We start from the raw sequence: 14449 nt of genomic DNA on the forward strand, positions 1-14449 counted from the left end.
AACTATGCTTAAGTCATCAACAAACTCTGTTATCATTGCTCGTTCCTACTTTTATTACTACATTTAGATTGATTTGACCTCACTTTAACCGTTTGGATGCCAACTGCAAGCGGACATCTCTCACAAAACCGACAATTTTACGCTTAGGAGTAAACGAAAATGACCACTCCAAAGAGATGAGACTCAGTACTGGAATAAAACGCCAGGGGCACTGCGGTAAACTCACTTCTCTGGAGCAGTCGACTGAGAAGAGCAAGTCGATACCTTAAATGGGTTTACTTGTACCCGCGGGCGGTTCCGCAGCAAGAGATCCGCTGTATGTTAGGTTGCTCCCCTGCAGCGAACTCTGTATATGGTTCAAATGGCTCTGAGCACTATGGGGCTTAACTTCTGAGGTCATCAGTCCCCTAGATCTTAGAACTACTTAAACCTAACTAACCTAAGGAGATCACTGAAGCGCCTAGAAACGCTCGGCCACTCCGGCCAGCAACTCAGTATATATTCGGCGATACTGCTGTTGCTGTTTTCGTTGTACGGTTCTGTGAATGCTATCTGCGCTGACTAGTCAGAAGTCCTGTTCTTGTCTGACGTCACATAATGGAAGGTGAGATGATTAACCGGCTAGAGGAAACAGTGTCACGCACCTGCCAGCTGCTCTGCAATCTTCTTCAAACTATTTTAAATAAACCATTTGTTAAAAAGCAGTTCTATCGTATCTCCTAGCCGAATTCGTCAGCTTTATGATGAGCTGCATATTGTTTCATTAACAGTCGAAGCGATTGTGACATTTCAGAATTAAGTAATCCACTGCACGAAATTCGAGTAGCTTGCAATGAAAAAAGAAAGGTTGCTAGGAGTTTATATTTGGTGCATGTTAGGTCATATATTCCTGAGTACCAAAGGTAGCTACCATATCGAATTATTCCTTAATCATTGGACAGGATCTACATCTTTCTCCATAATCGAGAAAAGTATTGAACATACCGCACTCAGTTCCTCTCCCACGCGAAAGCGATAAAGTCAGAATAAAACATAACATCCCTTGTATCTCATAACCGTTTTTAAATACTGAAACGAGATTTTGGTAAACGAAGGAAAGGAAAATGTTTTGACATACGGGCAGTATAAGAAAATGTCTTATCTGCTGTGACATACAAGTAACTAAAGATTTTTTCAATAGAGTAACGTAGTTTTTTTGTCAGACATTGATAGCTGGTGGGACGAGAATTCTAGCGAGTGTTGCATCAATGTAGGTGAAGAAATCGCTTGGTTAATTTTATACCAAGAATGGTCTTTTTATAAACTATCTACCTTTCTTCTTCCGAGTTGCTGTTTCAGAATTCAGTCTCAATTCCAACTGCATTAGAATGTTAGTGAGATGAATCTTTCAAGGCTCTGCTGCGTCTGGCAAAAGAAGTAGATTTTAACATGGCAACGAGGTAAGTGTAGGTGCTACTCAGACCTATGTCGACCTTTCTCGAAGGAAAAAAAAAATGTTAAGACGTTTAGGGAAAGTAAATTGCCTCTTTTCTCGACATTTCTTCAGAATGTTATATCACAGTGTATTTCCAATAACGAATGACCAGGACCGAAATTTACCAAGGGACTTTATTTCTGTATTTGTAGTGACGAGGGTTATTAATTTCGAAATATCAGACTAACTTTGACTATCAACAAAATGATAGGCCTGAAGATGACGAAAAGGGCTACGAGATGCGAGATAATAGAGAAGAGTTGCTTCAAAATCGTTTCAGAAAGACTGCAGAGCATCCAGTTTGCCTGCGCTGTAGTTGACGCAGTCCAGCCTACCCATTATCTGTCGCACTGTGTATTATTCATGTGAGAGCTTTTGCATGCAAGCCAGCGATCTAGGCACAGTCAGCAAACAGTGAATAGCACCAATTCACAGCCTTGTATTGTATTGTACTGGGGACCTAGAAAGGACGGAGAGACTTCGTCCCCGCCGTAGCACTCAGTGGTTCACAACCCCACAACAGGCTACAGCAGTCCACTCACCCCACCGCCGCCCCACACTGAAACCAGGGTTATTGTGCGGCTCGGCCCACAGTGGACTCCCCGGGAACGTCTCACACCAGACGAGTGTAGCCCCAATGTTTGCATGGTAGAGTAATTATGGTGTACGCGTACGTGGAGAAACTGTTTGAGCAGCAATCGCTGACATAGTGTAACAGAGGCGGAATAAGTGGAACCAGCCCGCATTCGCAGAAGCAGATGGAAAACCACCTTGAACACCATCCACCGACTGACCAGCACACCGGACCTCGACACTAATCCACCGGGCGGATTCGTGCCGGGGACCAGCATGCCTTCCCGCCCGGAAAGCGTGCGTCAGACCGCACGGCTAACCGAGCGGGCACTTCACAGCCTTACGTGAACCTTACTCCTTGAGAGATGGGCTTAAGGAAATTATATATGTACACACCGAGGTGACGAAACTCATGGGGCATCGATAGGTACATATACAGATGGCGGTAGTCTCGCGTACACGAGGTATAAAAGTTCAGTGCCTGTGCGGAAGCGTCATTTGCACACAGGTGATTCACATGAAAAGGTTTCCGACGTGATTACGGCCGCACGAAGGGACTTAAAAGACTGAACGAGTAATGGTATTCGGAGCTACACGCATGGGACGTTCCATTTCGGAAATCGTTAGGGAATTCAATATTTCGAGGTCCACATTGCCAATAGTGTGCCGAGAATGCCAAATTTCGGGCGTTACCTCTCATAACAGATAACGCAGTGGCCGACGGCCTTCGCTTGCAACCACGAACAGTTTGAGTATGTATAGAGTTGTCAGTGCTAAAAGACAAGCAACACTGCGTGAAATAACCACAGAAATCAATGTTGGACGTACGATGAATGTATCTGTTAGTAGAGTGCGGCGATATTTGGGGTTAATGGGCTACATAAGCAAAGGACCGACGCGAGTGCCTTTGGTAACAGCACGACATCGCCTGCAGTGCCTTTCCTGGGGTCGTGGCCATGTCGGTTGGACTCTATAGACTACTGTAAAACCGTGGCCTGGTCAGATGAGTCAGAATTTCAGTTGGTAAGAGCTAACGGTATGGTTCAAGTGTGGTGCAGACCCCATGAAACCATGGACCCAAGTTGTCAACATGGCAATGTGCAAGTTCGTGGTGGTCCATAGTGGGGTGGGTTGTGCATACGTGGAATGGACTGGGTCCTCTCGTCCAACTGAACCGATCATTGTCTCGAAATGGTTATGTTCGGCTACTTGGAGACCCGTTTGCAGCCACTGATGAACTTCCTGTTCCCAAATAACGAAGAAATTTTTATGGCTAGCAATGCACAATCTCCACGGGCCACAATTGTGGGCGATTGGTTTGAAGAACTTTCTGGGCAATTCGAGCAATGATTTGGCCAACCAGATCGCCCGACACGAGTAGTCCAATCGACCATTTATGGGACATAATCGAGGTGTTAGTTCGTGCAAAAAATTCTGCAACCGCAACACTTTCGCAATTATGGACGGCTATAGAGGCGACACGACATGGTTTAACATTTCTCCGGTGGACTTCCAGCTAAACGTCAGTCGAATTGATGCACTACCCCAGGCAAAAGTAGCTCCGACGCAATATTTGGAGGTATCGCATGACTTTTGTCGCCTCAGTGTAATAATTTGTGTTATTTTCGTCAATGATAACAAAACGTTTGTTCCTTAGACTACCGATTTCGGTGAGCCATAACGAAAATTGATTACTTTCATCAATGTGGAAATGTGCTCTTATAACTTGACGACGGATTCCTGTTTGATAACAAGTCCTGAGGTAATAAAGCATAGTGGCATCGTCAAAAAGTATGCACAAAATCAACTTTTACCGTCACACATATTTAAAATATGGTGTGAACTAACCCACACCCACAGTCAAAGTCAGTTTCTTAACTAATGACAATATGCATATTTGCAATGGCGACATCTGACGAGCTTACGGCACTCGGCTACTCTACTGCAGTTTGTTATGAGCAGTTGCGCTATAGAAAACTTGACTCCGCCACCACTGAGGCCTAATGCACACCATATTTGAAATATGGGCGACGATTATTTTGTGTATATTTTTGTGACAATTGTTTTATTATAGTCGTACATGTTATCAAACAGGCACGCCTTTTCATGTTTTAAGTGCATGTTTGCACAATTTTTCGTTATGGCATATTTTATTGTTTTAAGGTATAATCTGTTTACTAGTTGTATTTGTTTCTCATGTTTTGCTTCAGATTTGAAGATGGCCAATTGCTGACCGAAACCGGTAGTCTAAGAAATGTTTTAATCCGTGACTCTGTCGCTGGAGCACAGATGAATGGGAAATCATTCTAGCGACAATATGGTCTACAAATCGGGAACTCCACAGATTTTGTCTAAGGGCAGATTGTTACGGCCAGCATCTTGGAATGAGCATCTGCGAAAGGTTGTTTGCGTGCTGCTAATGAGCAGCAAAGTGGTTAGATGACCGTGAAACCATGAGTGGGTGACAAGTCGTTGGATGTCAATGCTTCGTCAGAGAATATGTAATTCAGAGGCTTGCCTGCTCTGTAAAAAAAAACGGATAGCTGGCAATATGTGATAGATCTGACGACGGAGTACCACGGGCGTGCACGCCCAGGTGTTACGCAGCACACCGATTAGCGCACGTTGTAAAACACGGTTCTCCACAGCAAACAACATTTAGAAGTTCGCGTGTTGACTCAACGACATCGTCAATTACAGATGGTAGGGAATTATTGAGATTGGACCGTGGATAAATGGAAACGTGCCACAAGAAACCACATTTCTTGTTACGCAAGGTCGATGGTTGTGTTCGGGTCCATCGTTCTCCAGAGGAAAGGCTGCTCTAAATACCCACCACACAATGGATGGAGTGTGGTGTGGGTAGTATTGCGCTATGCAGGACATTCATCTGGGCTTCCATAAGACCTATGGTAATAACCGAAGACACCATGACAGCAATGGTCTACCTCAACCATTGCAGGCCACATGCATTCCTCTCAGACGGTGATGACAACTTCCAGTAAGATAAATGGCATTGTCACAAGGCCAAAATACTTGTATGGTGGTTTGGAGAGCGTTATATCGAACTCACGTTCATGTCTTGGCCACAAATTTCGCCTCATCTGAGCCTTATGGAACACATTTAGGGCGCTACGGGACGCCGGCTTTACTTCCATAAACTACTGCGAATTGCATCCCATGTGCGTAGGTGTGCGGTGCTACGTCCGTTTAGTGTATTCCATTCAACATTGTGAAAAGCATTTTTAAAAATATCGACAAGGGATATAAATGTGTGTTTGTCTTCCTTCAAGCTATCTGCTAAAGGACATTGTGCTGATAAGTCTCGTCTCAAGTATGCCTACATTTCTTGTGAACCCAAAGTGGAATTTCTCCAATCGTTTGATTGTGGTATGAATGGTAAGTGTTAGTGGTTCAGCCAGTGACTTATTAAACTGATGCTGTGAACATAAAAATGTGGAAAGGGTATCAAAACTTACCTGATGCATAAATGTGTAAAAGTAAAATGGAAATGAACAAGAGGTTGGTTTTTGTAAACAATGTTTCTCGAAAAGAAGAAGTAATCAAGTGCCGATTACTTTGGGCCCTTGTTTGTAACTACTACAGTCTCACACGTTTACTTACAAAAGAGGACAGTGAGCGTTGATTACCTCACTATATTTCAGAAACACAATAACACTCTTTGAGGGACGGCAGATCAGAAACAAATGATTTTTTCTTGGTAAGAAAGCACTTTCATTTTACCAATTTCTTGAATGTTAAGTGCTAGAGACTGCTATAGGAATCTGAGAATGTATAAAAACTGTTGTACACAAATTAAACTTCGCTACAGAAGTGTTAGAATAAATATGTAATGAATCATACGTATATATTGGGCCTCATTTCATGCTTGCTGTCTTCGCAACGACTACCGTTCAATTCGGTTTCCCTTTTTTTAATTATTAATATTTTTAGTTCATTAATGGATTATTAATATGAGCAAACATCTCAGCGCTGGTAGCAACTAGAGTAATTTACACGACGAACTACACGTACATTCATAGAAGAAAATGTTAAGGGCGCTGTCCTCTCAAATCATCATGCCCGACAGAATTTGGCAGTCATTGCTGCTACGGGCTAAAGCTTGGACCGATGCGGGAAGCAGATTCAATACCTCATCTTGTTAACTTACTAGAAAATGACTTTAATGAAACTGAAATATGGGCATAATTGCTTTTATTCTTTCTCAGAACGTTGGATTAAGGAGGACTCCTTTCTTAACAAATAATAACCCAGGGTGTGTGTGTCTTGTCATCGATGAGTGATTGACGTGAAGACGTTAAATACTCGATTATTTGTTCATATTTATTTTGCAATCGTGTGCTAAACGCAGGCTAGGGGCATACTTGAGATATGCTCTTATACGTTGTAGCATGAGGACAGCTAATTTGTGCTGATGCTTTTACTAACTGCATGGGTTGATACAGGAAGCACGCGTTGCAGATGTCATGTTGCGGCTTGCTGCCTTTACTGAGGTAATGAATTACATCTCTCACATTCAGTCTTCTTTTACAAAATAATAGAACTAAATATTATCTGATAATGGAGAGGGCTAACTTTGTGACAAAAATTCTGAGGCAATAGACTTTTTTCAGTGGTATCTACAATTCTGCCACACTGCAGGAGTATTTATTTATTTATTCTTCATATTAAATAACTGCAACATTAAGTAAATATTCTCAACTTCGGACAGAACTTTACTAATGGATTCCACACATTAACAGGTCGACTGCCGACGTCTGCCGACTGTCCATCCAAGGCCCTATTAACTGATATTCCCACAGGCTGCGACATAGCCGCGAATGGCAGAGTTATCCATAAAACGTAGAATAAATTTCTTTTATTTCCGTATATGCTCAAAAATTGTTAGATCCTTAGACTATCTTTTGTCCTCAGCTGTGACCATCTTCAGATCTGTTTTAAGATTTCTCCTAATATTCTGGAGTAATAGTGGTTTCGTATCAGCTTAGAATAGTCGCATCATAATATTAGCACAGGATTTGAAAATAGTCGTAGCTAACCGAAACCGGTAGTCTAAGGTCCTAACAATTTTATGATCTTAGATGGAAATGAAAGAAATTTATTCTAACTAATACCTCTGCTTTACCTTGTGAGGTGCCATCGGCCTTACCGCAGTGGTAACACCGGTTCCCGTCAGATCACCGAAGTTACTCGCTGTCTGGCTGGGCTAGCACTTGGATGGGTGACCATCCTGTCTGCCGATCGGTGTTGGCAAGTGGGGTGCACTCAGCCATTGTGAAGCAAAACTGAGGAGCTACTTGACTGAGAAATAGCGGCTCCGGTCACGAAAACTGACGTACGGCCGGGAGAGCGGTGTGCTGACCACATGCCCCTCCATGTCCGCGTCCAGTGACGCATGTGGGCTGAGGATGACACGGCGGACGGTCGGTACCGTTGGGCCTTCATGACCTCTTCACACGCAGTTAGCTTGTGAGGCGTTTTTTTCCTTTTAAAAGAAGTGGAAGCAATGCTGTTTTAAAACATTTTACACAATAACTTGATGAAGAGTGCACATAAACACTACAAGCTATAACAGGCTTCAGAGTACATTCTTTCGTATCTCAACTGCAACCATTGCATGAGTCGTAAAAATCACTGAAACCGATGTTATTTTTTAAGTACTTTATTATCTCTCCAGCAAATAACATCGTTCTGTATTGATTGTACGGTTCGCTTTTAAGTTGTCACAGGGAAGCGACTTCCTTTGCCCAGCGTCATATTTGAAGTGTGGTTATGTAAACGTACGTACAGGAGTGGATCCAATACTTTTTTAACACCGTCTCTCCCACCGCACTACCAAAATATAACCTACTGTCTAATACATTGCTTTAGCACAGCGGTAGTCAACCATACATTCCTACCGCCCACTCCTGTATCTCAGTTAGTAATAACATTTCCTAAACGCCCACCGGTTTCACAGCAGTGGTGATTTTCAACGAAGAACAGTAATTTTACTTCATAAAATTTATAAATTACAGTTACAACAATATAATGATATCTAGTTTTTATACACTTCACGTCAAAATTTTATGAAAACTTAATGAAAATATTTTTAAAATCCCTACCGGACACCATGAAAGTTGCAACGTTCTGTGGTGAACGGAGGGACCAGACTGACTACCACTGCTTCAACATAACTTCCAGTTCAAAAAAATTCGTTATTTGAAAATTATTTAACGGAAAATTATAGAAGTATTGTATCATGTAGTTGATTTAAGAACTGTAATAGCAAGAAACTACCCCAACGTTGAGTACACAGTAATTTACACTGCATAAAATCGAAATGAGAACGCACCAAAGTAAGTATTTCACTCACCACTACGATTTTTGAAACAGCGTTGCGAACTATGGCTGTCCGCACGCGTACATTTGGTGAATGCTGCTTCTTTCCGTCGTTTCAACAAACGTTCGGGGAGTCAGTTTTTCAGTTGTTTCCTTTTTTGGGTCTCTCCCTATCTGTCTCGCTTTACTCAATTTCTTTTGGTTTGCGGGTTTTTTTTTTTTTTCTCATGGAGTCGAGAACCGTGTCGGATTCGTCGTTGGCAGGAGATACGGTCATCCTGTGGATGGCTGGAATGGTTTCTGCAGACAGTCATGCTGTGAGCCCAGCCACCTGAACAGAGCCTCAGGCAGGCACCAGAACAGTACCCTGTGTTGAACACAGCTTGTCATGTTCTACAGTTCCTTGCCATTTCCGAAACTTTTAGCTCCATACGTAAGCTTCGTCTACAGGCCTTGGCGGCCCATCGGTATCGACCGACCGACATATCATTTTATGCCGACGGCACCATTGAATGCAAAATGGAGAACTGTCGAGTCAACACACCACTTTCCCGGACGTTGTCGATTTTCAGGAACCGGAGCTGCTACTATTCGAGCAAGTAGCTCCTCAGCTGGCATTATGACGCTGAGTGCATCTCTTACCAATCCTCCAACCTTGGAAAAATCCCTATCAATACTGAGAATCGAGCTCGGGAGTGCCTACATTCTGTATGTGCTGGATCACTTTGGCTCACTAGCTCACTCACGAGTTCGTTCGCTAGTTCTTTAAAAGTTAGCCAGAACATACAGATTGTAGCTACTATAATATATATTTTTCAGCTCAAATTCACCATATTTTTTAAAAGTTAAATGTAAGAAAGTCAATTTAATATATTTTTTGTAAAATGTGAAAGTAAGAAAATAAATTTAATGTAATTTTTATAAAAGGCGACCGTAAGAAAATAAATAAAATGAATTGGTTAAAGCAAATTATTCACTAGCAATTATGAGACCTTTATGAAGAGCAGTCTGTAAATGGAAAATTATAGGTAAGGAATAAACTGCCATAATTCATTTTATTTATTTTCTTACGTTTACCTTTCATAAAAAATTATGTTAAACCCTCAGATTTTTTAAAAAATGTATTAAATTTATTTTCTTACGTTCATCTTTTAAGAAATATAGTGAATTTCAACTGAAAAATGTATATTATGGTGGCTAGCTTTTGGTACACTAGGAAACGAACTGATGAGTTAGCTAGTGAGCCATAACATAAATACTGTAGCTACTCTCGCTTCCTCCATATGACGCTCAACGTCTCTGATCACTCAGCTGCAGATGCGAACTCTTTAGTTTCCATGCCACTGTATTATCGCACAGTCAGTCGTGAAGTTTGAAAATTGATATACAGGGTGAACCCGAATCTCACTAGCAAAATTTCGCGAAGTGATCAGGTATATATTCCAAGTATTTTGGTATAAGGCACACGTGATTCATTTCTTATACACATTTATTTTTTGTGTCAGTGCTGGACTGAAAATATCTACACAACAGTGAAATATCGACGGTAGGCACCGCCTGTCCTGTTACGACACAAACTAGTTCAATTTTTTTTTCATGCTGTATGATGGGACACCTCTTTCTGTCAATCTTCTCCTCCCCTCTCTCTCACCCATATCCTCCTTCCACACTATTTGGCCGACTGCCACTCTCTATCTTTCGTCATCTCCTCCTCCTCCTCCTCCTCCTCCTCCTCATCCTTCCTCTGTCCATCTCCTTCTTCTATCTCCTTTTATTTTGGGTCATCAGTCTTCTGACTGGTTTGATGCGGCCCGCCACGAATTCCTCTCCTGTGCTAACCTCTCCATCCCAGAGTAGCATTTGCAACCTACGACCTCAATTATTTTCTAGATGTATTCCAGTCTCTGTCTTCACCCACAGTTTTTGCCCTATACAGCTCCCTATAGTACCGTGGAAGTCATTTCCTTATGTCTTAACAGATGTCGTATCATCCTGCTCCTTCTCCTTGTCAGTGTTTTCCACATACTTCATCACTCTCCGATGTTGCGCAGAACCTCTTCATTCTTTATCGCATCAGTTCACCTAATTTTCAACACTCATTTGTACCACATCATCTCAAATGCTTCGATTCTCTTCTGTTCCGATTTTCCCACAGTCCATGTTTTTCTCTCCTGCGTTATGTATTTCACCCACTCTCGCGTCCCAGTTGGAAGGGTTATTCCAGAGAAAAACAGGTGTGAAACTTCCTGTCAGATTAAAACTGTGTGCCGGAGCGAGACTTCAACTCGGGACCTTTGTCTTTCGCCGGCAAGTGCTCTACCAACTGGGCTACCCAAGCACGACTCACACCCCGTCCTCACAGCCTTAATTCCGCCAGTATCTCGACTCCTACCTTCCAAACTTCACAGAAGCTCTCCTGCGAACCTAGCAGAACGAGCACTCCTGGAAGAAAGGATATTGCGGAGACAGTGCTTAGCCACAGCCTTGGATCAGCGCAGACTCCGCTGTAGAGTGGAAATTTCATTCCAGTAACAGTTGTGTGTACCAAGATTGGTTGAAAACGAGCCAGCAGTTTAGCAGGCCAGTTGAAACGTGCACACACAAACGCACTTTTATTATATTTATAGATTCCTGGATAGTGGTAGTGACTAACCCCTCTTCCCCCTCCTCTTGTCGAACCCACGTCCGCTGCTGTATGATCATCTGCAGATGTGTTTTACATGTAATTCACGAAAGCCATATTTTTAACGAGAAGTGTACTGTTTGCAGCGAAAAGACGGTGACTGCAGTGAACGCCCCGGTGTCTTCCACCCTGCCCACCAAGCAGCGCGGTAGTGGAGGACGCGGCTGGTCTACCACTACCAACGGAACCCACGCCCAGCAAGCGGCCACCAACGGCCACACTAGCGGTGGCGGTGGCGGCAACGGCGGCAGGAAGCCGACCACGGAGCCGCGTCGTCGCGAGTACACCAACGGCCTGGTCAACGGCACCTCCGGGGGGGGATCCCCCGGGGCGTCGGCCACCACGCCCCGCCTGCCCCACCTGTCGACCACGCTGGGCAGGGACTCCCCGCCGCGCAAGCCGAGCTACCCGGTGAAGCGCACCAAGTCGCTCTGGAAGTTCCGCCGCTCCGAACAGCCGGGCGACATCCTGGAAGGCATGTCGCTCTGGAGGCACCGCTCTCTGGTCGACGTGCCGGCCGCGCTGGACGCCGAGGCCAAGAGGGAGAACGGCCACCAGGAGCAGCAGCAGCACAAGAAGCCCGCCGGCCGGCAGCAGAAGGCGGAGGCGGAGGAGCGGCCCGCGGTGGCCGTGCAGACCGAGGACGAGGACCTGGACTCGATGGCGCCCTCCGAGGTGGACGAGGAGGAGGACAGCGAGTCGTGCATCGTGGTCGAGGACCACCGCCGGCCCCCGCCACAGCAGCCGGCGCCGGTGCCCCGCCAGCTGAGGGGCCCGCAGCAACAGCAGCTGCAGCAGCAGCAGCTGCAGCAACAGCAACAGCAACAACAACAGCAGCAGCTGCACAGCCAGCAGCCGCACAAGAGGATGAGCGGTGCGTCACAGGGCAGCGCCGGCATGACGCTGCCCTGGTACAAGCTCTGGGGCATGGACGTCGCAGCCGTCAAATAGGCCAGAGAGCGGTTCGCACGGCCTTGTTTCACAAGTAGAAAGTCCTGCTACTGGTGACATCGTCTTTCCCATGCACTCCAGATTACGCTTCCCAGCTGTCACTGCATACCTGCTGGTGAAGTATCACTGCTCTCAGACTGCTCTCAGATGTGAAGGTGGATACTTTTACATCTGAGTTCTTTTGAGTGAATGACTTTGTCTCGAGAACACTTTGCCAACATCAGATCCATACCTTTCATATAATTCAGGTGTCCGGCGCTGCCTGTAATGAGCTTCTGCTTGAGATATGAATTATTGAGATATTTTTTTCGCCATGTGTACAGAGAAGAAGCGTGTTTACTAGTTATTGGATTAGTCGATTTCTGATTGTAATCTCTACTTCCGTTCAAGGAGTAACCAAGTAGAAAAGTGATAAAGCACATATGTAGAACGAAATGTATGTTCGTTAACAAGTATAACCCATAATTACTTACAGATAATCATAGAATGTATCAAGAGAAATTTTTAAGATTGTGTTACATCTTTATATGGTGCTATATTTGAACCCTTATTGTTGTTGAGGATATAAATGTTTTACTTATCGGTCATATCTATTTTGTTGATAGGGTCTTTAACATCCTTCTTTTCAAGATCGTCTTATGATGCTAAAATGTATTGTTCATAATCGTAGCCGTTTGAATCTGCCTAATGATACAAGTATCATTTCTCATAGGCTTTGAGATGTGAAAGGGAAACCAAGTTATATGACGTTACTCAAATCTTTGTTAGTAGTGTGTTGTAGCAATCACTTTTTTTAAGGGCACGTAAGTGACTTGATTCAGAGAGTAAAGTGTGATGCGACATCTATTGATGGACTCCTTTCACAGGTAATAGGTCGCTAGAAGAACTTCGATGGTTTGACGGGCCACGGAGAGATTCCTAGGTTGGAATACTGCCACGTGGCCTGTGTCAGTTACTCCGCCGCACCTTGGCGGTGAAACGATACGCAACTTCGACGCTCGTATGGTCTTCGCTCTGATGCAAAGACCGGATTCGAGCGACCATGAATACTTCTGGAGACGATGATTGCAAGTTCGTGACGACGTGCACGTATACACAGAAGACGCAACGAGGTTCGCTTGGTTTTCTCACTGAATCAATAGGTGCTTAACATTGCAACGTATAATTACTTAAACCGTCGTCACAGCCAGTTCATAGCTGTAAATTCCTTCCTCTGCAGAGGTTTCAAACATAAATTGTACGTTATGTATCAAGAATGTAATCATCTGTATTCTAAAACATATATTTTGTGTATTTCCTATTCATTACTTAATACTTAATGAGATAAAATATGTAATTAGCTTGTATTTTAATTCTGCAATAAAGATAACAAAACTCAAAAAGTTATTGCCTCGTCAGCAACGTTTCAAGATTGAAAATAAACAAAATTAGTCCCTCATTTCCAGAATTTGCTGTCCAGGCGGTGTTTATTTTGCTTAAACTATTTTAACTCGTTTGCATGTTGTTGACTGCGTAATGCTTCGATCACAACTTCAAGACAACGCAACAGACATAAATACCGTCGTACTAAGAGGTAAGTGAATAAAAGGAAACAAAAGAATAATAAATACCGTCGTACTAAGAGGTAAGTGAATAAAAGGAAAGAAAAGAATAATAATTCCAATGTTTTGATCGTTCAGGGTCTATATTAAACAATATCACTATCCAGACTTCTTTTATATTCTGCGTTCATCTCATTTGAGTTCTACATCTTCGTCACTATTGGTGAGTTTGTCTCTTAACACAATAATTCAAAACTATCCAATGCATCTATATTTCATTAAGGGGGGATGTAATGTATCTGAGTCCAAAAAATCGATTTTTCAAAAACATTATTTTCTTAATCTACAGATTTTCATCGACGCTTTGTGTGAGTTTTATCGTGACAGCAGTATTAGAAATGCCTTTACAATATTAAACCATTTAAATCGGCACTGGTAACCACTCCTACGTTTTCCGACATTTGAAAAACTGCTTGCTTCAGCGGAATTTTTCTGAGTGTAAAGACTACTTTCTATAGATATCTTCTGCTCAGATCTCTATCTTTGGCTGACGAGTTTCATGCAAGTGGTTTATTTACGATTTGAGGTGTCTGAAGATGGAAAGTCACTAGGAGGAAAAGGCAGGCCTACTCTGAAAGAAATTGATTCTCTTCAGCTATTTTACGGGAGAGCTACCAGGAAGAACACAAGCAATTTAGAGGCAATGAGGCGTGCTGCTGGGCAGTTTTTCTCCTCAGACCACCCACTAACGAAACACCTATGCATAAAATGTGTCCAAAAGGCGAGTGGTATAAAAGGAGAAATGAGACGTATTCACATAAACACTCATTACCGTAATTGTTACGATTGGAAGTAAGCCCACATTCAGGTTTATTGCAAACTCTG

At 43.3% G+C, this 14449-nt stretch overlaps 1 protein-coding gene across 1 annotated transcript in view; it reads left to right on the top strand.

Moving 5' to 3' along the window:
• LOC124589421 (brain-specific angiogenesis inhibitor 1-associated protein 2-like) overlaps positions 1-13399 on the top strand; it is a 546580-nt gene extending 533181 nt beyond the window's left edge. Inside the window, exon 14 of the mRNA XM_047131552.1 lies at positions 11159-13399. Coding sequence (XP_046987508.1) covers positions 11159-12023 — 865 coding nt within the window. The 3' untranslated portion in view covers positions 12024-13399. The remainder of the gene's footprint in view (positions 1-11158) is intronic.
• The last annotated feature ends 1050 nt before the right edge of the window (positions 13400-14449 follow it).

The sequence above is a fragment of the Schistocerca americana genome, chromosome 2 (genome assembly GCF_021461395.2).
Source record: "Schistocerca americana isolate TAMUIC-IGC-003095 chromosome 2, iqSchAmer2.1, whole genome shotgun sequence".
Taxonomy (NCBI): Eukaryota; Metazoa; Arthropoda; class Insecta; order Orthoptera; family Acrididae; genus Schistocerca; species Schistocerca americana.